Source organism: Podarcis tiliguerta (assembly GCF_965153285.1).
Source record: "Podarcis tiliguerta genome assembly, chromosome: 13".
Classification (NCBI taxonomy): Eukaryota; Metazoa; Chordata; class Lepidosauria; order Squamata; family Lacertidae; genus Podarcis; species Podarcis tiliguerta.
The window spans coordinates 11,389,773-11,414,601 of record NC_139546.1 but is presented as its reverse complement, the minus strand read 5'-3'; the positions used below and the strand labels follow the sequence as shown (position 1 = coordinate 11,414,601).

The window sequence follows — 24,829 nt, the reverse complement described above, 5'->3', positions numbered from 1 at the left end:
ATGAGTAATAACAGCAACCTTTGATTATCTTTCTCCAATACAAAAGAAAATGTTTTAGCACACAAATCATTGTGAATAGCCTTGTGACATTAAAAGTTAAGTCTCTTTAAAGTTTCAGTTTCAAGCACATCAGAATCTCACTTTGCACAACTTTTCCTTTGAAGATTTTGCCATCTGTTTCTTCAGGTCAAGTGCTGATGCCTGGGCATGTTCAACTGATATAAGTTTGAGCTTTGAGAAACAGTGTACAGTGGTACCTCGGTTTAAGAACAGTCCTGTTTACAAACGATTCGATTTACAAACTCCACAAAACCGGAAGTAGTGTTCCGGTTTTCAAATTTTACCTCGGTCTACAAACGGAAACCAAACGGTGGAAGGGCACCGGCGGTGGGAGGCCTCATTAGGGAAAGCGGGCCTCGGTTTTAGAATGGATTCGGTTTAAGAACGGACTTCAGGAACGAATTAAGTACGTAAACCCAGGTACCACTGTACAACACTTGCCACCGACACTGGAAGTGGGAGAAGGATCCTTAGAACAACAGAAACGTTAGACACATTATCCAGGAGTTTTTGTTGTAATATGAAAAGAAATACTTCTTGTGGAAATCTTTGAGCTATTGCTATACAGTGGTGCCTCGCAAGACGAAATTAATTCGTTCTGCGAGTTTTTTCGTCTTGTGAATTTTTTCGTCGTGCAAAGCACGGTTTCCCATAAGAAATGCATTGACAGTTTCCCATAGGAATGCATTGACGGTTTTAAGAAAAAGGCGCAAGACGTTTTCGTCTTGCGAAGCAAGCCCATAGGGAAATTCGTCTTGCAAAGCAACTCAAAAAACAAAAAACTCTTTCGTCTTGGGAGTTTTTCGTCTTGCGAGGCATTCGTCTTGCGAGGTAACACTGTAAGTTCACAGCACAGATCTTCAGCATTAATATCTTTGTTTCCATTGTGTAGCAATGATTTTTCCAAATTCTTGCAGGCCTTAAGTCCATCTTCAGTAGATTTTTTGTTGTTGATACTGTATATATCATATAGGAAACCAAATAGGGAATTATATTGTTGAAGCTGTCAGAATCTCTGTAAGAATACAATAGATTGTATGCCGTGTCTATAGCTGGGCGATATTTTGATAAATTGTCTGAAACCAGTGTGATGATCAGATTGTGATACAGGTTTCAGACTTTTTGAGCTGGCAATACATCGCGGCTGGCTCCCCAGCTGCTGACAGCACAGCACACCTCACTCCCATCCGACTGCCTACCTGCGCTGTGCTGGGGGCAGCTGGGGAGCTGCAATGTGCAGTGGTACCTTGCAAGACGAATGCCTCGCAAGACGAAAAACTCGCAAGACAAAATAGTTTTTCGTTTTCTGAGTTGCTTCGCAAGATGAATTTCCCTATGGGCTTGCTTCGCAAGACGAAAACGTCTTGCGCCTTTTTTTTTAAACCGTCAATGCATTCCTATGGGAAACGGTCAATGCACAGTGGTGCTTCGCAAGACAAAAAAATTCACAAGACGAAAAAACTCGCAGAACGAATTAATTTCGTCTTGCGAGGCACCACTGTATTGCCAGCTCAAATTGCTTGCAGATGGCAAAGGCGCAGGCAGACAGAATCTGAGAAGGCGCTCGCCCAGAACTTACTCAGGCTCGGTTCGCCTGCCTGCCTCCACCACCTCCTCTGCCCGGGTGGACTGCCTCTTTCTCCTGCTCAGTCACTCCTAGAGCGGCCACTGCTGCCCTTGGGCTTGTTTACCAGCATCTCTGCATGCTCCCTGCTGATACTCTTCGATTCCCCCACCCCACCCCAGCAGGTTATTCTGACTATGCAATAAGAGGAAATCCCAGAAGTGTCAGGGGTATTTAATCGTGTGGAAGAGAAGCATCTGTGTACAGTGGTACCTCGGGTTACATACGCTTCAGGTTACATACGCTTCAGGTTACATATGCTTCAGGTTACAGACTTCGCTAACCCAGAAATAGTGGGTCCCATTAGGTAGGAAATAGGAGGCCCTATTAGCTAAAGTGGTCTTCAGGTTAAGAACAGTTTCAGGTTAAGTACGGACCTCTGGAACAAATTAAGTACTTAACCTGAGGTACCACTGTATTGCAGGGACAGTCAGAGGACAGTTTGAGAGCTATACAATAAGAATATTTATAGAGAGGTAGTTATTTTTGGGGGGAGGTGTAGCTGTTGTTTTGTATATTTTAGATCTTGTGATTTATGTGTAAATACTTCAGTTTGGTTGTGTGTGTTTTAATGTTTTATTTATTGTTTATGACTACTTTTGTTATGTTGCAAAGTGTGTTTTTTCATGTTGCAAGCTGCCTTGAGCATGGTTTGAGCTGTGGAAAAGCAACATAAAAATAAAAACTCTGTTATGTATGGCCATAAATGTGTTCTTTTCAGTCGTCTTTTACCAAGATTTAGTGAAGACAGTTAGAATATATAATACTGGTTCTTGCTTGTCAGCAGAAATGTTTTTCTTAACACAATTCAACAAATTAAATATAGGATCTAAATAAATGCTTGCCTGAAACATTTCACCAATTACTCCACCTCCTCTTCCAATGTTTTCTTGCTTTTTTGCATCTCTACAATATTTAAGAGGATATGCTGCCATATGTGGAGATGCTAGGATGTGTGAAAGATAAGGTAATGCGGCACATGTGTGAGAATGGAACTGCTGTGCGGAGAGGAAGGTTTTGGATATGTCTGTTTGAGAAAAAATGGAAGTTCTTAACAGAGAGGGTTGGTGTAACTTGAAAGTTTGCATCCTTCATTTTGAATATGGATTGGTCCTCTGACACATTCTTAGTACTGCCTCTGTCCTTTCTAAATTATAGTACAGTGGACCCTCTAAGTTTGGATACAAGCTTAATTCACTCTGGGGGTCTGTTCGCACCCCAAAAATTACGTAAATAGAGGCGCGCTTCTGCGCACATGCACAGTGTGCTTGAACACTTCTGTGCATGCATGCAGCGCGATTGAGCGCTTCTGCGCATGTGTGCGCGGTACATGGCTGCAACTCGAAGATTCCGTATCCAGAGGGATACGTAAGTAGAGGTACAGCTGTACATGGTGGTCTGTCGCTAATGCTTAAGAAAGCTTTAATTGTGGTGGCAGTAGTCACTGGCCTTGTTATGAGCCTCTTTTGCTCCGGACCTTACTTGATTGGCGAAATGCAGGGGACTTTGGTTTGGCCTCTCTTTTGCCCATGACCCTGAGACCTTTGATCTTGTCATGACTGATTGTGTGACGTTTGAGCCATGCGGCTCAGCAGAGAGAGCAGGAAACAACAAGCCAACCACAGAAGGGAGCGGAAATGAATCAGATTTCTCAAGCAGCCTGAAAGTCTTGCAGAACAGTGCTATATTGTGAGGACCCAGGTGGCAAAGAAAGGAGGCCTTGATAATCTGCTTGTGAAGACTGGAGTGTCATCAGGTATGACAGTATACCTCCTTACATGTACCTGTGATGGACCAGTCAATAGTAGAGAGTCAAATGGCAAGTAAGATGCAGGCAAAGTGAAACTAGGTAGGATGCTTCAGCAACAGTTTTACTGGAAAGGGAAGAGGCTTAACAAAATGAGGAGACAGAGAGGAGCTCTGTTCCATTTATGTGGTTGAAGGCATAGAAAGGGGATTTTGGGAAATGCTGTTTTTGAATAATGAAGTACAGGATACCATCCAACTTTGCTCATTAATAGGCGTGACAATTCAGTTTAGGAAATTTTACTGCTCATGTTTGGATGGTTACTATTTTATGATATGTTTTTGTAGGAGTAATTTATTAATGAATGAACTAAAATTAGATTACTTACATATTGATAGATATGTATTTGAATGCTCATATGTTTGCATAGATACTGATGACTCTGCTTTATGTGTTCTATTGCTCTGTTTCAGACAAAATGCATTAAAACTTGGAAAATAAATAAATGGCAGTGTGTGAACTGCAGAGCTTTCGTAGGAATGTCAAGGGGAACCAGATTCCTGGGTTTTGCAGCTCAGGATCAGAAGCATTGTTCCAATGCAAGAGGCTGCATTAGCTGTTTTTCCCCCCTCCTAGGTATCGTGAGGTGCCACCTTAAGCCATACAGCAGGATAGAATTGGCCAACTCAAGGGAGTGAAGCTGCAGACCTGTGTGGGAGAAACGTAGAGTTATGTTCCAAGCCAAGGGACCAGCCAGTACAGCCTCTGCTAATGTATGTATTGTAATCAAGATTTCAGATTGAAGAGGTTGCTGCTACTTCCTGGGGAATGGGTTGAGGGGAGATAACATGTGCCTCACAGTCCAATCCTATGCATGTCTGCTTCGAAGTAGGTACCCCTGAGTTCCATGAGATTTACTCCCAGGTAAGTGTGTAAGGGACTGCACCTTTAGTTACTCAAATATAAAACTGACATGCCAGTCTGTTGCAGCAAAAGCACCCAAAAGATGGCACTTTAAAGCCTAGCAAATTATTATGGCATAAGCATTCACAGACTAGAATCTTACTTCATCAGATGCATGGAAAGTAATCTTTCCATGTTGGAAATAATATTTAACCAGAACAAAGGAGAAGGACCCCAAGGATATAAGTAAAAAGAAACAAAATCAGAAGAACCGTAAAAAGGTATAAAAGTGATTTACAAATTGACAAAACAAAGCAACTTGCAAAGTGAACATATACAAATATAAGCAGATAAAGCCATATACAAATATAGGCAGACAAAGCCACTGTTGCGTAACAATTTCTCCAAACACTTCAAGTTACGATAATGAGAGTGCTTGCTTTGCATCCTGTTTCTCACTTCATCAGAACAAATGGAAAGTTTCTCACAGATAGCAGTTGTAGACTCCCACGCAAGGGCTATATGTCTGGGACAATGTAATTAAAACTTAAACGTATGCAAAACAATCACAGTGACCATTTGCAGCAGCAGCAGCAGCAGCAGCGTTAATTGATAATAGCACAAGCTATGCATTGCTTGCTTGCTTAATGAACACTTGCTTAGGACAGGAACTCACTACAGTGGTACCTTGGGTTACAGAACTTCATGTTATGTGATTTCGGGTTACGCACCGTGCCGAACCCGGAAGTACCGGAACAGGTTACTTCTGGGTTTCTGCGCCTGCGCAGAAGCGTTAAATCGCGCTTTGCGCATGCGCAGAAGTGTCAAATTGCAGTTTTTAGCTATTTGGGCATGTTAGCAGTACTAGGATAACTGCTGTTGTGAACAGTCATTATGCATATTTTGAATTCATTTAAGCCTCAGACTGTTCTTTTTACATTTTATGGTCATTTCCTCTTTTCATTCCAGTTGATTAACCTTAAGCATTGCACCTGGTGAAAGTTTTTCATTTTAGAATTCTGCTTTATTTGTAGCACTTGACTGCATAGACACTTGGCTCAAGTTGATGTAATGTTCCATTTTGGATGCTTCTTGCAATAGGAATAGTATACCTTGGATGTGAGAATCGTTAAAAATTATTAGTTCACTTTCTCATGTCTGTTCACCATATTTGGGTATGTTTTTTATGTTTTACTAATCAGGATAACTGATTTTTTTTACATCAATATTTTTGTGGGGTTCCTCTCTTTCTAAGGAGTCTGTTTTTCATTAGGAATAGTATACCTTGGATGTGAGAATCGTTAAAAATTATTAGTTCACTTTCTCATGTCTGTTCACCATATTTGGGTATGTTTTTTATGTTTTACTAATCAGGATAACTGATTTTTGTTACATCAATATTTTTGTGGGGTTCCTCTCTTTCTAAGGAGTCTGTTTTTCATTCGGCATGTTTGACATTTTTATTGATGTTAAAATATTACAGAAAACTTTACAAAAAGAAGTAAGTTTTACTTAATGTGAATTTGATATATTTTCTTGTATTTATTTATTCTATTTCTAAATAATTTGAAAAAAGATACAAATAATGATAACAATTAAAATTCATCCTAGAAACAGAAAAACCACCTTAATATGGCTATTAATGTCTTAAAACTATCCTATTCATTCTGTTCATATACTTGCAGTGCCCTTGAGGAAGGAATTACAATAAATTGCATTTCTGTTCCCTGGAGTCCTCCCCACTCCACTTTTCTTCCTTTGCCAGTTAGTGATACTATCCAAGATCTGTGGTTGTTTTTACACAAAAGTTGATGTCATAATAAATTCATCAGGCTGAAATCCTGTATCTTTTACTGGGGAGTCAGCCCATTGAATTCAAACTCAGTGAGACTTACTTCTGAGTAGACATGTAGAATATTGCACTGTCAGCCTTTAAGGTGCCAGAAGACACTATTGTTTTCAAAATTTATGTTCACTTATCCTTCCAGTGAATCCTGTGGATTGTAGTTTGTGGAAGCAATTATCTGTTCTTAAATTCTTGTATTCTTTGGAAAATCAATGTGAATTAAACAGGACTCGCATGGTTACGTTCCAACTCTAAGAAATAATCTCCCTTTAAGGGGGTTATTGAGAACTTGCTTATGGTAGTTGTCTGCCCAAACAGTGCATTACATAATGGTCTAGGAAGATAGTGTGAAATGGGATATAAATATGAAATTCTAAAACTGCTTAAAAAGTTGCAGTATCAAAGCTTACAACTGTGATTCTGTGCGATCTGCCATCTCTTTCTATTCCCCATTGTTTCTTAATGCAGATCATAACATGATGCTCTCTACTCTGTATAATTATCAATTGCATTTTCCCTCTCCTCTTTCTTTAGGAGGCAAAGAGCAACTCAGGGGCATCCACCGTGCAGAGATCCAAGGTAATTACCACCCCAGTTTTTACCTTTGGGCATGAATGTTTCCCCAGAAGGTGTGGGGACAGTCAAATAAAAACACAGCACAACAAGCCCTGCAACTCCTCTTTGCTTCAGAAGCAGCCTTGTACCATCGCTGTAGAAAATGACAATTTTACTGGCCTCAGCATCCTTGGAACTTTTTAAGTGAATATGCAATTCTTTTTGAACTTGCTTTAAAGAAGCAAAAAAACCTGTTATTGATTATCCTTTTCGGAGGCTTCTAAGGCACTTATTAGTATATAAATTGCTTTATAGTTCTTATCTCAGCTGCTGACTCAGTTGGATCTTTAAAGCTTTCCCATCACCTCGTAGTTCTCTTTAAAGGCAAACGGCTCCATCGCTGTAGCTCATGTTCCTGCACCCTGTTGTTGGGGTTAACTTTGTTTATGGATCTTCAAAGGATGCACACCATATGCATGCGACAGCACCAAAAGCAAAATAATTCAGCTCCAGGCTCAAATTACACATTATGTAGTCTGCTGAGAATGTAACACAGCTCAAGGGAGGGAGGGGGGTGCATGGAGAAAGAGGCTGCCTTTGCCTTCCCCCTCTGGTCCTTGCTCAGATTGTAATTGCACCCCCTCGGGGACAAACTAGAGATGATATGTGAAATGCGTAAATGCATTTGACATACAGCTACCCCTGGTGGAGATTGGCATCAAAACCATGCCATATAGGGGTGGGAGGAGAGGTCTAATAATTCCCTTGCATGCTGCACTCCCAATTAAAGCTCATCCCTCTTTCCAAAGTTGATCCCAGGAGGAAGCTCCCGCTGGCACAGGCTGCTTTGGGTTTGAAGCTCCTCCCCCTCAATAGAAACACAGAACTTCAGTTATAACAGAGAGGGAAGGGCTGTTGCTCTAGGTATGCAGAAGGCGCCAGGTTCAATCCCCACTATCTCCAGGCAGGGCTGCGTGGGACTCCTGCCTGACACCTTAAGAGAGCCGCTGCCTTGATGTGGTGGACCAATGGCCTCACCCTGCATAAGGCAGCTTCTAATACTGTTTGAGCTGCAATGTGGCAGCAATAGATAAACAATTGACAAGGTGGAAAGAACCAGCCGAACTGTCTTTGATTTTTAGTGTGCATTCATATATTAGGTTTTTGTGACTTTTTCTCCTTTTCATTATTTTTTATCTGCTGATAATCGGCCAAATGCATGCTTTGGATGGGGTCATATTCCTCTGAAGGAGCAGATTCGCAGTCTGGGGATGTTCTGGATCCACCTCTGTGGCTAGAGCCTTTGGTGATCTCATTGACTAGGAGAGCTTACCAGCTTTGGTTAGTGAGAGATGCTGCAGCCATTCCTGGACTGGGATAGCCTGACCACCAATGTCTTTGTGCTGGTCCCCTCCACAGTCCTTGAGGCTGACTCAGAAGCTAGTGCAAAATGTGATGACTCAGCTGCTGGATGGGGCAGAAATTACCATATTACACCAGTGCTGAAAGAATTACACCAGCTGCCTATTAGCTACTGGGATAAATTAATGGTGCAAGTATACAGAACCCTTTACAGCATGGAACCAGGATACATAAAAGGATACATCTTCTTAGGAGGTCCGCTTCACATTACTTTGGAAGCAAGCCTTCAGTTTGGCAGAACTCCATCCCATTATATATCACTCAAGGATCATCTCTATTGTCATTTAAGTTAGGATTGAAGACTTTCCTCTCTCAACAAGCCTTCTAAGTGGAGTTTGTTATCCTGGGTGGTATTTGTATTGGATTTAAAACTTATTTTAGCAGTTGTTGTTCCTAGACGTTTTTAAATGTGTAGTTGTTTTAACTCTCTTTATATATTTGGATATACTGTGAGATTACATTGTGCTTTTGCTGCTGTCACTCAGTCTTTCAGCTTGAAGGCCCAGGTGAAGGAGACCTGCAGTGCCTGCCAGAAAACTGTCTATCCCATGGAGCGCCTCGTGGCCGATAAATTTGTCTTCCACAACAGCTGTTTCTGTTGCAAGCACTGCCACACCAAGCTCAGGTGAGAAGGGCAGGGGAAGCAAAACTTTGAAGGTGAAGAGGATTTGGGGGATGGGAGGCTAGGTGGTTGGGTTCATGTCACACTCTCCCCTACCAATTTTATCTTTGTGGTAGGCCTACTCCCACCCCAGAAAACAGTGAGGAACTGGGGGCAAGCACAAGACGAACCAGAAATGTTGGTTGAATGAGAAACACATTTAGTTCCTTTATGAAATTTCATGTTCTCCAGATTCTGTACTGAGGTATACAGCAGTCTGCCCACAATGTGGGATTGAGGCACAGGACAGTTTTTCTTTCGGCAGTGACAACTGCTCTGAAGTCTGATCCTTGATCAGAAGAGGGCGAGAGGTTTGGTCTGAAAGGCACGTACATAAGACTACACTTTTTTGTTTCAGCTTTATGCAGTTGTGAATATTGACATTGATTTAAAGAGCAGGATGAGAGAGCACTACTCCTTCCTTTCCTGCTCTGCCAAGGCGATTAGGGCAAATTAAGGGATTAAACATACCTGTCTGTTGAAAAGTACCATTCAGTCCAGTAAGGTTTACTCTCAGGTATGCAGATATAAAGGGACGCGGGTGGCGCTGTGGGTAAAAGCCTCAGCGCCTAGGGCTTGCCGATCGAAAGGTCGGTGGTTCGAATCCCCGCGGCGGGGTGCGCTCCCGTTGCTCGGTCCCAGTGCCTGCCAACCTAGCAGTTCAAAAGCACCTCCGGGTGCAAGTAGATAAATAGGGACCGCTTACTAGCGGGAAGGTAAACGGCGTTTCCGTGTGCGGCTCTGGCTCGCCAGAGCAGCGATGTCACACTGGCCACGTGACCCGGAAGTGTCTGCGGACAGCGCTGGCCCCCGGCCTCTTAAGTGAGATGGGCGCACAACCCTAGAGTCTGTCAAGACTGGCCCGTACGGGCAGGGGTACCTTTACCTTTACCTTTTTTATGCAGATATAGGATTGTAGACTAAATGCCAAGTTTATGCAACTAGACACCCTTTATGTCTTACAATTAGGAGAACAGAAGTCATCACTTTGAGATTAGTTGGAAGGAATCTTTTTAAATTATGAAAACCTTGCCATGATGCAATCAATTTCTATAAATTCTTCTAAGGTTGCCTTTTCTTGCAAATGTGACTTTCTTGGACCAATTCATTTTAAGAGCTGGTAACCTTAAGAGTTATGGGGAGCTCTCATTCTGATGAGATTTCCACGTGAAAGAAAAACGCTGGTGTAAGCTCAGCCTTTTAACAAAGAAGGGGCAGTGGCAGGGACAAACTAGCCTTCGTGCCTCATTCTCCTATGTTCTCTTCCGTTGTGTTCCTTCAGTCTTTTTCCTAGGTGGACTTTAACATGTGCTTTCCCTTCCTTCCAGTTTGGGTAGTTATGCAGCTCTACACGGGGAATTCTACTGCAAGCCACACTTCCAGCAGCTATTCAAGAGCAAAGGCAACTATGACGAGGGCTTTGGGCGCAAGCAACACAAGCAACTCTGGCTGCAGAAAGAGGTGGAGAACGGGACCGATACAGCATGACGAAGCAGGCCCCAATTTCCCCACTTTGAGAGCCCTGGTATGGGGATGAACTGAGCTGATGGAAAGCAGTGGAGCTTGCAAGGGTTGCTGGGAGCAGGGAAAGCCAGGCAGAAACAAGAGTATGGTTCCAGTGTTGTGGGAGCAATGCTACCTGCGTATCTGGGAACCCCAGACACTGTGCCCATGAAGGGGTGAGAGTGGAGGATCTTGAACAAATCATGTAAGAGCAGGCACACCAGCATGCTGGTGGGGGGACAGGGGTTGCATGAATGAAGCAACAGATACTGGGGCTTGTATTTCCAGACTTCTTTCATGTGATTGCATCTGTGATATAAGCTCCTGAGCAGGAGAGATCCATGTTTACCACACCTTCTCCTGTGCACTACCATGTGGAATGCAAACTCTCCCCTCATTTGTCACACATCTTGCAAACTCAACTACAGATCCCATGAAACAGCCTAGATTGGGGAAATTGCCAGGTTACAATTTCCTTTGTCATAGAACCTTGGGCCAGAGAAACTTTTCCAGCAGGCTTTAGTTAATGCCTACTACACCTTATGTTTACAATCCAATCCCATCCCATCCAGTTATGGAGTGGCAAAGGAGAATGGCTCTATTAAAATATCTGGTTGTCTGGATAAACACAAATCCCGCTTTTAAAGGAAATTTTATGATGGGGCAGGGCACACAGTAAATGCTGAATATTAATTTGGCCAGAATTCATTTCTACCTCTCCCTTTATTTAAAACATTCCCAGATTAGCCTGTACTTCTTTTCCTGCTGGGAGACTGTGTGCTTCTGCTGCAGAGATCACACTCATAGATAGTCCTGCTAAGAAAGCATGGAAAGAGAACATGCTGCTTTCCAGAGCAACTAGTTTTCTATTGTGATGAAAGGGCGGGAGAAGCAATCCTGGAGAAACAGCGGGCGAGTGTGGAGATAATGCAACAATGACTGAAATGTGCATACCGATCCAGTTTTGAACACGAAACAGGAATTGGATGGGATTCCAAACCTTGCACCTTCATTTTCATCAGCTCGGTTCTGCCCAAACATTTAGCCTTAAATCTTGGGGAAGCATTCAATGTCTATCTTTTATATTTGCCTTTTTCAGTGGTACGTGGTTAAGCTGAAGCACAAACTCGTGGTGTTGTGTCCAGAGTTGCGCTGTCTGCTGTCTTATTTTTGTAATATAAGTTTTCTGAACCTTTCTTGCTTCATGTTGTTCTGTGAAACAGTTTGAGGTGGTGAAATTTACAACTTATCCCATTACATGCAAGTTTCCCTATTCAAATACTGGCATGAATTATGCACAGGAGAACAAAGCAGCCATTTTGTTTTATATATATTTAAAAAAACAACTCAGTTGTTTCCTGTTGTAAGGAAATCTATGATGCAACACAGACTGCAATATGGAGGTGACCCAGCATTGACAAATTTTGCAGCGGCTGCTGGAGCAGAGAGAGGAAGATATAAGGTAGATGAAGTAACTTAACTGTGTCTGCATTCCATAGCAGACAGAAAGCCCACAAGAGCTGCCACCACAATCCAGTTAGTCTATAAGGCATCAGATATTACAGAGACTTCTAGTGTTGAGACACTCACAAATTGCAGTCCACTCCACTTTGCAGAAAGGGATAAAGTTGGGAGGTGTGAGGAAGGTTGATGGTGGAGGGAACTCCTTGCCATATTGACAAGAGCAGAGACCTTTTAGCTGCCTCTAAATAACCCAAGCATCCAAGCAACAGAGGTACTTACAAAACAGTACTAGCCAAAAATGTTATTTTATTGTAAATAAAAGTTATACTTTGGCCCGGCTTTGCACTGCAAGCCCCGGTCAGTATAGATATTTATAAAAACAGAAAGACACAAGTGGTTCAAGGTCTTCTGTACACTCCAGGTTCAGTTGATAAACTTCACAATGCTACTGCTGGCTTATGAGGCACACATGGTCCACTTGTTAAAAATACTTAAGTCCCCCCCCCCCCCCCATTTAGGTTTCAATAAATCAAACCACTTATTCCAATACAGACAATTTAAATCTATAGGTAATACTCTGGATTACAGATCAGCAGATTGAGAAGCAAAATGTGCAATCTTCTAGTTTCCACATAGCAATTTCATAATCATGCTGCTGTGCTGTAGAGGCAGCAATCTTGGTAGAAGCAAACTGCAATAGTCAGTGGGACTTCCTTTCAACTGCTTTGGACTATAATGTAATAAAGGTATATTCTTCTCTAAAACTTTACCCTGAAATCAGATATTAGAACAGCCCCCATATCACACATCCAGGAATGCAGCTGTTCTTCTAAAGGCCAATAAGAGAAGAAATAAAGGCTGTCTGGCAAGGGTAGCTTTCTCCAATGCAAAAAGCTATTTTAAGATGTGTTTGAATCATTCACACCCACAGTAACCAAGACAGAATAATCCTGTTTAGCAGAACATTAAGAGGGTGAACCTGGAGGATACAGAATCGTCACGCCAAGCCCAAAACACCGTTATTTTCTTTCCTCACATATGGTTACAGTTCCATCTGGGAAAATTTGCAATTTATCCTTCAGCAACCTGTTTTCTCATCTGCACCCATGGGGACAAGAAACTTACTGAAAGCAAAAGTGCAAATGAAAGTATCAGGGGGCCACAAAGTGCTTGAAAATGAGTATGAACAGATTAATGGGGCTTTATACTACAGAAGGAATTTACGGTACTTTCTTACTGGAAATGGTTGAAGGGGGGGTAAGTTACTGGCCATTTTTTGGTAATTGATTTAGCTGCAATTTTAGGGACAAATCAATCCTTCTAAATTGTTTTGAGTAGTAAATCAATCCATATGCAACAAGTCAATGTCAAATCCAGGTTGAAGACATCCAATAAAGGTTATGCAAATGGATGTGCCCATCCAGTAACTTAAGTAAGATTTACACTGGTGATACTGTGCGCTGCAACAATTTAATCAGATTTGTAATAAACCTAACCAGGACTCCTGGACAAAGCCTATGGATAGATTGCTCATAAAACAACCCATTCTAGATATTTTATTATTGGGATCTATGCTATTTCTATGAAACGAATTCAACATTCCCACTGCCCCAATGGGTGCATGAGGAAACAAAGAGGTATTTTGGCTTAACACATTTCGTTATAAAACTATATTCAAATTTTCTGCAAAACCAGCTGCTTCTCTCCCCACTTTTAAAATTCATGAAGGTGTCAATTTCTTCCCCATCCCATAACAGTTGCTATACATATCTATAAAAATCAACAAATACAGCATAAATAAAAAAGATAAGAGGCACCATCATTTGTTTACATGATGTAAAAAGCATAACAAATAGGGAATGATATACACACATTTGTAAAAGTGCATTGCTGACCATACAAGTAATGCTTTGGCTTATTTCTTAGGCTTAATCAGAGGCTCTGGGTCTGGGTTCTGGAGTGTATCATACAAAGGGGGAGCCCAGCCAACATAATCACATTATTGGAGACAGGTGGAGGGAAAGCCTGATGCCGGGCATTTGCCAAGTCACAGGATACACAGACCACAGTTTGGGCTGAGGGTGGGCATGTTTCAGGACAACAAACATTTCAGGCCTCTCTTCAAGTCCTTCAAACATGTTGGCAGGTGAGATAAAGGGGGTGGGGGGAGAGAATCACTGCAGGTTTTTTGAGCCTCTGTTACCTGAAAGGAACAACTCACACTACGTACTTCCTTAAATCCTGGATTCTCCCCTCAGAAAACAGCATCCAGTCTTAAAAGTAGCATTGTGGAAGCCTTAAACCAGGCATGGCCAAACTTGGCCCTCCAGCTGTTTTGGGACAACTCCCATCATCCCTAGCTAACAGGACCAGTGGTCAGGGTCATGCCTGCCTTAAACAGAGCAGAGAAGCTACATTTACACCTTATCACTGCTACAAGGAAAGAACTCTTACCTTTGCTACATTTTATTCACATGATGACTGCATTCTGCTTCAGATATACTGCTGCAGGTCCACTGGAAGCATGTTGGCTGTTAATCAACATGTCAAGCTGGTAGGCTGCCAGCTTGTGATTTTAAGTAAACATCTGTAGCCCTGTAAAAAGCTGAGGGGTGGTAGCAATCCTCAACTATGCAGAGACGAAACAGCTGGCTACCCTAAGACGGTGTCAACGTGCCTGTCGTAAATGACTCTTGGCTGGAAAGAGGAGGGATAAATTTTACCTCTTTTAAAGGCTAAGAACAGGTGATTGGAAGCATGACACAACAGAAGTACACATTCTTTTTGCAGCACAACACATGGTCAAATTGTTCAGCTATCCTAGGAAGTGCATTTTTTGAAGCGAACATTTCTGGAATGTGAGCAGGTCCTTATGTTACACAGGCCCTGTCTGACTGCATCTGGTTCCCAGTCCAAGGTTTTATACGGCAAAACAAGCAAATCTCCCTTGGCCGCTAAACAGTTAGTTGAAAGAGGATACTGCTTAGATTGCCTGCAATGACTTGTCATGACTTCCCCTTTAAAAATCCCCAGGATTCCTAGCCAAAAGATAATGCACATTTGAAATCAGGCCTTGTCCCTTTGTTTCACACAACTGCTAGATTAGGTGACTCTATGAAAACACAATCACAAGTACAGCTTTTGCATAAATATCTCCCTCGCCTGTGCTGCTCAGGCATGTGTCTTCCATTTATAAAACTATTTTTATCCAAGATCACATGAAAACCTCAAAACAAATGTCTTTATTAGGCTTAGCAGCAGTCTTTCACCTTTCCCTGAAATAAGATCTTGGCAGCACTGGAAATGACTTTGGTTTGAAGGACTGGCAAAAAACTGAGTATGGCACCGGCGGCTGTTCTGCAGAAAATACCTGGGTGGAAGAAGACATCTAACAGATATAGAAGAGCCTGAAGTTTCAAAGGAACAGCATTTTCATAGGAAAGCTATTAACTGCTGCATGATAGGCCAGCTGTATTAAACTCCCAATGCTCTTTCTCTTTCTCATCAGCTGCGAGCAATAGCTATCCTACAGCACCCCTGTCTATATCCAGCATGTGATACTCTGTGCTAAAACAATCCATAAAAATGTCACATTCCAATAAATTATGCAAATAAAGTAAAAATCTGTATATATTCTTGTTTTTGATGATTTATTTGGCTTTTGCTCTTTGTGCAAAGGCACTAAGCACATGCCACAACTGCTGTATCCTGCTCAGCCCCCTGTGACTTCTAAGAAGTCACTAGGCACCTCTCAAACCCTCCACGTTTATTAGAGTTTCTCTGCAGCCATGAAGACCAGAAACTTGTTTTGAAAAGAATTAAATTAAAATAAATAAAAGTTAGAAATACTGAATCTTAGGATGCTGATTTTTGTGCCAGATAATAAATCCTGTGTTAGCACAGTTATTGCATAGACACGGTCCTGAATTGCACCTTCAGACAGCCCTGTCAAAATGAAGCTCGATTCCCTCGTTTCATTCAGGGGCCACTGTTGTGTAGGCCTCGTTGTGCTTGTGTTCCACTGTAACCCCCATCTCATCATCCAGAAATGTGGATAGGAGAGAGTTAAAAGGCAAACAGAAAGAAAGTACAACTCTGCCTCCAGCTCCTTGGGTTTGTCATTATATAAAAAAACAACACTATTCACATATTCTTCTAAATCAATATTTTCTGAACACTTTCAGATGCTGAATACTTAATAAAATATATAATAATTATTATATATAATAACTGAGTCCATGTTCTCTGTGGCACTTGACAATAGTCCTGGGGAACTGCGAAACACAGAATGCTAGCCAACACGCATTTTTGTAGCTTTTAGAAGCTATCACAAGTTCTGACACCACAAGCCCCCTTCCACTTTGGACCAGCTTCTGATACACAGCTACATTCAAGTGAGGTGGTTCCTAAGCCGCTCCCAGCTCGTGTGCTTGTGGGAAGGTAAGGACAGAGATGCAGATGTAGGTTGCACAGCTACTAGAAGCATCAATCCAAAGAAGAATCTATCCAGATAAAAGCAACTGACGTCCCTGCCTTGCTCCTCAAACACCGACTGCCTCTCTAGGCAAATAAGACAGCTGTGCCAGCATTTATTTGGAGCTGCTGCTCGGATAAGGGCCACAGCACAGCATCCTCCCAAGGAGAAAATGCTAAAAGCCAAGGAAGAAGTACTGTTTCTGGGGAGGGCAATTCAGTATGGGAGCTGTGCAAAGGGATGCTGGAGCAGCTCTTCAGCTGAGGGTCTCTGCCGGGCTTCTACAAAGATCCGCTTTATAAAGTCCCGGCAAGTTTCTGAAATGTGGGAAGGCAGCTGGGGGTTAGTTGGCTGTGTGGCAATCTTGAAAATGGCTGCCATGGCTTCATACTCTGCCCAGGGTGGCTTCTCTGTTAGCATCTCCACAACAGTACAGGCAAGGCTCCTGGGGATGGGAGAACATAGAATTCAATGATCTGTATTAGAAAACGAAAGGCAGTGCTGGAGTTTCTTGTGGCAATTCCCGTGACACCCACACAACGGGCACAATTGAGATAAATTAAGGAGAAGAAGCAGAATTAGCCTGTTGCAACCTAAAAAAAACAGCAAGGAAGCTTGTGGCACCTTACTAACAAATATATTGGGGCATAAGCTTTTGTGGATCATTTAGGAGGATCAGGACATAGAGGGCTGAATAGAGAACCAATATCAAACAAAGCTGAAAAAGCAAGTGACTCAGAAGCCAGATTATTTTAAAATTCTTCATCTCTTTGGCCAAGTCAAACTACGCCAGATCCATCTTTCAACTCTGAACGAAGCTAGAGAAAATGACAAATGTTCTTACATAACTCAACTGGAGAAATACCTTTTCTGGAGATCCACTGAACTCACACAACTCATTTTATTCCTACAGTACACATGTACAGAAGTTAATTCTATCAGAGTTCAGCCCTGGAAATTCAAAGAAAAGGCCACAGAAGAAGGGCTTGAAGCTCTTCCAGATGTGGCCTCGGCAGAAGCTTTAATTTTTTTATTAAAAAAATGTAAGAGGCAGCCCAAATGCCAGCCTTGCAGATATGCGATAAAGGACACACTCAGAAATGTGTCAAGGACACATTTGTAGACACTCAAGTGTTTGGCTTCTTAGGAGGAGAGACAAGAATTGAGCATGAACACTTCTCAAGGCAGAATTAATTGAAGAAAGGATGGCGTACACATAATGATAATGATGGAAAAACTGCTCTTGGTTCTAAAAGTTCAGCCCCTTATCACTGAAACGCTACCCTTACACGCCTAGTTAGTGGTCAGAGGGTCAGCCACCTTTTACAACATAAAATTAATCCTTGCTAGGAAGTGAACTCAGTCCCTGCCCAAACACAGAGCAGATACAAGCAGCTGCAAAACTAACAAAGTATGTCATTTGAGTCAGGGGCATTCTGGACGAAAATGTCACTTTCCTTTTCCAGAAATGTTCCTTGTACTCCTAGTAAGAAGGTTAAAGGCTTATGGACTTCAGGTACACAGAAATCCTGGCTAGAACTATGCACCAAGCAAACAGAACAAAGCAACTTCTCACCAGACGTCGGCTTTTCTTCCATAACCCTCGCCGCTGATCACCTCTGGACTCATCCAATAGGGCGTGCCAGTGACAGAACGGATGCCGGTCCCAGACATGCAGATTGTCTGCAGCCGTTTGCTGGCCCCAAAGTCCCCAAGCTTCACATTGCCAGCAGAGTCCCGGAGAATATTGGCTCCTGAGAAAGGGGAAGGAAGGAGGGAGATGGGGAGGGAAGAAACAGTGATTCAAAGTCTGTCACTAACTCTACCTTGCCGAGTATTAGCAGTCAATACATGAAGAGAGGAGCCAAGAAGAGGAAGAGACCAGGTTGAGGGAACTGGCTCAAGTCACGTGGGCATCTCTTACCCTTTATATCCCTATGTACAATCATGTTGCTGTGAAGGTAACAGACTCCTTCAAGAATCTGCCGAGTGTACTTCCGGGTCACATTTTCCGTCAGTGCACCATAGGCCTTCAGCTGGTCTTTGACAGAACCCTTCACAGGAAAAGCAGGAAAGGTATTGAAGAGGGCTTCAACAACAAGGAAATAATCTTGCAAATCCACTGCAGGTCAGAAGCAGACGGCAATCACTTTCTAGAGGACTAGCTCAATTCTTACCCCTGGCATGTACTCCATGAATATGCTCAGGGTCTTCTCTGCTCGGTCCCTCAAGCACCCATAATACTGGACAATGCGCTCGTGCTGAAGGTTCTTCAACAGTTGAATTTCACACTCCAAAGCACTCACTTCCTGCAGGCGTGAAGAGAGCCAGTTAGTTCATTGCGCTAAGAATGTGTGTGCCTGCATGCTCCCCCATTGAGGAAGATGTGTTATGGTTTGTTAAATCAGTTTCCCATTATGTCCATACTGGGGAAAACTGTGGGATAAAGCACTTTTTCATACCAGGATCCTCACTCAAGTCCAGACAGCCGACTACTGAACCACATTTGAACTTGGCAGCAGTGACAAGTTCTCAGCAAGAACTTGCCTAGAAATTAGTTTTCCCACTACTTTGACGTTATTAACAATTTCCACTCTGAATTATTTCTATTAGGGTGGCAACCAGATTAACAAAACGGTTACTATTAGCTGATTACTAAGGGTCAAAGACCAGTAAAGAGGCAGGCGCTTAGCTTCTCCAGCCTACTTGGGGAAAGGTGTTGGTTACTTGTGCCAGCCAATGGTAAAGGGAAAGGTGACGTGGTGAAGTTTTGTAAATAATTTGGCAGTCTTGAGTGCAGTGGGATTGCATTTTGGGATTCTAAGGGAAAGAACCAACCATGATATCTCTAAGCAAATCATGCTTCGTTCGAATGTCTGCTACTTAGCATGGTATTTCGAAATACGAACATTTACTTTAGACAGTGTTCCCAGTGGTATCGTTCAAGTACCTTGCTTGTTTCAGGACTGTCTGGGTCAAACTGGACCTGTTTCGCTGCAAGTTCTCTGGCTGTATCCACATCGTAGCACAAGTACACACGGCCAAAAGCACCTTGCCCCAGGAGCTTCCCTCGCCGCCAATTAACTGGGGCACTTGGAGCTGCCAAATACAGAAGGAATTCTCAGTTTATAATGTCATCCTCAAGAATAGTCTTCTACACCCGTCAACAGACGCTATTTATACCTGCATTACTAAATGCAGGGGAGATAATTCCAGTCTCCAAGCTAGAGATGCCACCTATCAAAGATTCAAGGGGTGGCATATAATGTTTGGCTCTGATGATGAGTTTTTAAAACTTGACTTCTGCTTGATGGGCCTTTAGGACCACAACATCAGCTTTTCACACATTTCTCTTCGTCCTTCTGCAGTTTATAAGAACTGATATTAAACATCAAACAGTTCGATGTAGCGTCGCGCTCTATCTCGTCAGTAGCCCCAGGAAAGCTCGTAAGCATGACAAGACATAGCATCTCATATTATTGTTCATTCTTAGTACCTGGTAAACAGAAGCTTTATTCCAAACCCTCAGGGCGTAGAGCCACTGACTGTCAATTTTATCTATTAAAAAGCCACCTGTGTTAGTGGCGACCCCAAAACCTTGTATCAATTTGAAGAAGTGCTTCCTTTTGTCCATCTTGAATGCACTGGAAAGCACAATAGTGCTGCATTTCGCAAATATGGAACAGACTGCTTACATTTAGTTGGAATGTTCCTCTCTTGCACGGTGAGAGCATTCTCACTGTCCGCGCTCCGCAGGCGCCCCCGGGGGTCCAGATACTGCACTGCTAGGCCAAGGTTCTCCCCATTGGTGCTCAAGGAGCGGCTTGATGGCACTAGTGTGAAGAGGTTACCCTGGTGACGTCGAATACGCGGGAAGGTCCTCCGTCCTGTTAGAAAACGTTATGAAAGCAAAGTTTGCAAATAAAACTGCCTGGATACAGGGTGGGGGTGGGGAATCAGGGCTGGGGACAGAGCAAGAAGCCTTTGCAGGAATGACTTCTGAGTTTGCAAAAACCTAAGCTTTGGACGACTCTGCTCTGGATTAATCTTGTAGTGCACAGGCCAGCAACTTGGTTCGCATGCAAGAAAGAGTTTCTCTCTGTTCTTCTTGAGCTATTCAACTACAGGAAAAGAGAAGGAAGGAAATTCATATTCTCACTTGTATTTGTCACTCCTCCTTGAGCTTCCATTGAGTTCTCCCAAGCAATTTCAAGAAAAGTGAGTCAGAAAAGCAGAGAGGCCTAGCCAACTAGGGAAACACAGATACCGTATTTTTCGCTCTATAAGACGCACCAGATCATAAGACGCACCTAGTTTTTGGAGGAGGAAAACAAGAAAAAAAATATTCTAAATCTCAGAAGCCAGAACAGCAAGAGGGATCGCTGCGCAGTGAAAGCAGCAATCCCTCTTGCTGTTCTGGCTTCTGAGATAGCTGCGCAGCCTGCATTCGCTCCATAAGACGCACACACGTTTCTCCTTACTTTTTAGGAAGGAAAAAGTGAGTCTTATAGAGCAAAAAATACGGTAGTTCCCCTTGGGAGAGATGTCTAACGGCAACCCTATCATTAAGATAAAAAGCAGGGTGCTTTCTTGCAGTGCAAGCACACCCACCGTCATTATAATCTTTGTGCTGCATGGAGACATGGTAACGCCGAGGGTAGGTCCCCCCTTTCTCTGCTTTGTCATAGATTTGATTCTCACGATCTGGATAGAGGGAGACAAAGCAAAACAAGTTAACTTATGGAACATGCACAGATGAATGACCCAAAGGGGAGGGAAATCCATGAGTCTCATGACTGGAAGAAAAGGTTCGCTAAATATGTTTAAATCTTAAATTCTAGAACCCATTGAAGTATGCAGATCACTGAAATCCAGCTCCTTTTCCACTGAGATGGCAGGGCAGATGGCACACAGCACTTTGTCTGAAAAATGCAGCCCACAGAATAAGTTATTAGCTTGTTTTCATCTTTGCCCTTCTGGTAGTTAAAATAAGTTTCTTAGTTTCAGTCCACCTCCTCCTTACAGGTGGTTTCAGGAGGGAAGAGAAACCAATGCATAAGCACGTATCCTGAAAACTGTTAATTCTCTCCCTGACCCAGCAACATTCAATCGATCGGTGGCAAAGGAATAGGAGAAGCTAACGAGATGTGGCTCCACATCCGTATCTTCCACCCTGATTAGACTAGAAGCCAGGTAACTGCTGGCAAGTGACAGAGGAGTTGTCTGCACATTTCAAAATGTCTTTCTGCAATTAGAAAAGAGAATATAGAATCTTGACTAGGAGCAGCCAATACACAACAGAGAAACAAACAAGGTAGGAGTTTCATTCTCCTGTTATCTGTCAACAACCATCAGCTCAAATAATTATTTTAAAAACTATACAGACATACCTGAAAAATCCTGCCTGTTGTCTGGGAAACTCTGGGCCCTGGACATGCAGGATTTTCTGTAGGAAAGACTATTTGGAGGGAGAAAGAATTAAGATTTGTACCTATAAACTGGGCTAAGAATGGCCTGTGTTACAACTTAATGTGATGCCCCCTCTCACGACTTAGGAAGAAGCTGGATAGTCTAAACCTGAATAAATTACAATCATTTATTCACATCCAATGCAGTATTGTGGGATTTCTGCATATAAACATATGCATAACTGAACAGAGAATTTACACAATCTGTTGGGTTCCCCCATCCACAAACTGGGTATCACTTTCAGAAAAATTCAGCCAGGGCACATAGCTAACTGTAAAATTCCCACCCCAAAGATGCAATCCATTTTTTAGCATATATTTTAAATTTTAATGTATCTCATACATTTTTAAAAATATACGATCCAGTTTCCTCCCTCGTTGGGCAAAATACAGCTTTCCTCATTATAGTAACGCAAGTTATCCAGCTAAACAATCTGGATCCATTCCCATTTGGTTTTTGTCATCAAAGAACCTGATTTGGTTACCCTGATGCAATGCGATAACATATGACAAGGGGACTGAAAGACTGCTAGCTATCCTGGACCTCTTGGCAGCTTTCAATATCAGACACCACAGAGCAGGGGCATTCTGTTCAGGTGTAGGGCAGGTGGCCCAGAGTCAGGAACACGGAGAGCTCATATGGAGCAAGCTTTGGGATGTGGCTGGATATCAGATTCACCTAAGCTGGATACTGGAAACAAAGATCAGCAAGTGTTGCTTCAGCACTGGTCTTTTATATAGTAGGGCAGAGAGTGGTGAAGCCCTGTCTCCTAGGAGAAAACCTGATCGTGCTTTAAAGAGGCTGTATTCTATGACATAGGCATGTGCTGCGGAAGGGTGTAATGTTTCCTGTGTCCCCTAAAAATGGAAAAGTGGAAGACTGGCTCCCCTCTTGGACTGCTAGTAGTTATGGGGAAGAGTTATCCAGCACCAAAGAGAGGGGAAAGCTATCTCCTCTGGAATCAGAATTGGATTCTGAGGCCCGACAGGTTTAGGGGCAATGTGGTTCCACTCCTACTTAAATTCCAGAAGGTAGTGCTGGAAGAATACTGCTGTCCTCATGGCACCTGTGCTTATAGGGTCCTGAAGGGTTCCATCTCATCTCCCATACTTTTTAACATCTACATGAAACTGCTGGCCAGGTCATCTAGGGCTCTGAAGTAAGGTGTCATCAGTATACCAATGACTAGTCATATTCAAGGGACGCGGTAGAGGTGCTGAACCCATGCTTGCAACAGTAAGGGACTGTATGGAGGCCAATAAAATCAATTTAGTGGTAAAGTAAATCCGTTTTGACTTTGACTACCAAACTTTTAGAAGACATCTGAAGGCAGCCCTGTTTAGGGAAGCTTTTAATGTTTAATAGGTTATTGTATTTTAGTGTTCTGTTGGAAGCTGCCCAGAGTGGCTGGGGAAACCCAGCCAGATGGGCAGAGTATAAATAATTATTATTATTATTATTATTATTATTATTATTATTATTATTATTATTATTATTATTTTACTACAGGGTCTATGCCAGGTTATAGACTAACAATATCTGTACCCCCTAAGGGTCCTTGAGTATCTACAATTCACCCACAAATGCCAGGAGCAAAGAAATAGATGTAACTGAATTCATCTGGATAGCTCAGTCGGTAGAGCAGGAGACTCTTAATCTTAGGATCGTGAGTTTGAGCCCCGCGTTGGGCAAATGATTCCTGCATTGCAGGGGGTTGGACTAGATGGCCCTTGTGGCCCCTTCCAACTCTACGATTCTATGAAGAAAAGAGCTAACACAAATGAGACAAGACTGGAGAGAGAAACACCTCAAGGTTCCCTGTCAATCTCACATGAAGGAAAATTCATTAGCAACCCAAACATGCCGAGGAGAAATTGGACGACAGTAAAATCAATTCCAAACCCATTAAGGTCCATACCTGTCTCCTGACTGGCCCAACGACTGACAACTGCCAGATATAGAGTTTTCAGCACTGCTTAAAGGATCCAGCATCTAGAAGAGGTCACAGAAAGTCAAACTCAATATAATCTAAGACACAATACAATACGAAAAGGCAGAATGGAGAACTCTACCAAGAAAGTGGGGAAAGGGCTATGGCTCAGACAGAGAATGTGCTACACATGCAGATGGTCTCAGGTTCAATCCATGGCGTTTCCTGATAAAAGCTGGAAGAGACTCTTGTTTGAGGCCACAAGAAATTGCTGACAGGGTAGAAATTACTAGGTGGACCGGAGGCCTGACATGGTATAAAGGCAGATTCTTATGTAATACTCAAAGATGAGGAGCACTTTACTGAACTCACACATTGCTCATTGGTCTCTGGAATGAATTCTCCTTCGCTGTTGATGCTGGTATAGGACCCCTGACGAGCAATTCGTTGCTGCCTCTCTGGAACATATCCTGGAGGTGGTGAACTTCGACCTGTGGTCTGAGAACCTGAAGATTATGAATTGCTTATTAAAAGGATGCACAAGGTCAAGAGCACCTGAGCGGAGGAGGGACAGAATTGTTCTTCCCTGCACTTTTGAAAGACTTAGGGACAATGTTATTCAAAGTAACTGCAAAGAGACAAGCGAGAGACTCGGAGTGTATCCTATGATATTAGATAATTGACATGTTGGCAGCCCCATCCACCTGTCAAAAGTGGCTTGTGGAGGGTGGGGCAGTTCTGCGTCTAGTCCATTGGCCGGATTCACTTCCCCACCCCTGGAATAGAGAAAAGGCTATTCTTTAGTGTGCATTTCTTCTAAACAAAAGGCCATCATTTTATACCTGCTGCGCTTGACGCTTAGTTCAATTATTTTATGGAAATTCAAATGTGGGCTCTTGCTAACATAGGAACGCTAGAAGTTGTGCTGTCTAAATCCCTTAGAAGTATTTTCTCTGTTACAGGGTGTGTTTTGGATGCTGCTCTGCAGTTTAAAAGTAGTCTCCCCCCCATTCTCACATTTGACTATTGACTCTGATCAAATTTAACCCTTCTGGCTTCTTTTCTTTAGTTCTGCTTGATTCACATGGAAGCAGTTGGATGAAACTATTAATTTAAGTAATGAATTGCCAACCTTCTCGGACCAGCAGGCACATTTTGAATTTTAAGAGTG

The 24,829-nt window shown here is 42.7% G+C and overlaps 2 protein-coding genes and 1 long non-coding RNA gene across 3 annotated transcripts in view; 1 reads left to right on the top strand and 2 right to left on the bottom strand.

Moving 5' to 3' along the window:
• Positions 1 to 1,562: 1,562 nt before the first annotated feature.
• LOC310661680 lies at positions 1,563 to 6,708 on the bottom strand. Its single transcript, XR_014504051.1, has 3 exons — positions 5,702 to 6,708; positions 2,096 to 5,528; positions 1,563 to 1,881 (listed from the first exon to the last, which is right to left on the bottom strand). It is a non-coding gene; the product is annotated as an uncharacterized lncRNA (long non-coding RNA).
• LIMD2 (LIM domain containing 2) lies at positions 4,071 to 11,517 on the top strand. The gene is made up of 4 exons (XM_083408065.1): positions 4,071 to 4,204; positions 6,715 to 6,759; positions 8,643 to 8,782; positions 10,147 to 11,517. The coding sequence occupies exons 1-4, from the start codon at positions 4,163 to 4,165 to the stop codon at positions 10,304 to 10,306; spliced, it is 387 nt and encodes a 128-aa protein (XP_083264191.1). The 5' UTR covers positions 4,071 to 4,162; the 3' UTR covers positions 10,307 to 11,517.
• A 554-nt stretch (positions 11,518 to 12,071) lies between these two features.
• MAP3K3 (mitogen-activated protein kinase kinase kinase 3) overlaps positions 12,072 to 24,829 on the bottom strand; it is a 36,442-nt gene continuing 23,684 nt past the window's right edge. Inside the window, exons 8-17 of the mRNA XM_083407719.1 lie at positions 24,031 to 24,164; positions 23,647 to 23,720; positions 21,650 to 21,717; positions 20,871 to 20,963; positions 19,955 to 20,146; positions 19,210 to 19,358; positions 18,437 to 18,568; positions 18,184 to 18,313; positions 17,836 to 18,013; positions 12,072 to 16,704 (exon numbers count right to left, since the gene is read on the bottom strand). Of these exons, the coding sequence (XP_083263845.1) occupies positions 16,476 to 16,704; positions 17,836 to 18,013; positions 18,184 to 18,313; positions 18,437 to 18,568; positions 19,210 to 19,358; positions 19,955 to 20,146; positions 20,871 to 20,963; positions 21,650 to 21,717; positions 23,647 to 23,720; positions 24,031 to 24,164 (1,379 nt within the window). The 3' untranslated portion in view covers positions 12,072 to 16,475. The remainder of the gene's footprint in view (positions 16,705 to 17,835; positions 18,014 to 18,183; positions 18,314 to 18,436; positions 18,569 to 19,209; positions 19,359 to 19,954; positions 20,147 to 20,870; positions 20,964 to 21,649; positions 21,718 to 23,646; positions 23,721 to 24,030; positions 24,165 to 24,829) is intronic.

Bases quoted from the DNA above. Each gene is read 5' to 3' on its own strand.
- LIMD2 (XM_083408065.1), top strand. From the start codon at position 4,163: ATGTTCCAAGCCAAGGGACCAGCCAGTACAGCCTCTGCTAAT. The intron at 4,205-6,714 runs GTATGTATTGTA...CTCTTTCTTTAG, and splicing joins CCAGTACAGCCTCTGCTAAT to GAGGCAAAGAGCAACTCAGG. The intron at 6,760-8,642 runs GTAATTACCACC...GCTGTCACTCAG, and splicing joins CCACCGTGCAGAGATCCAAG to TCTTTCAGCTTGAAGGCCCA.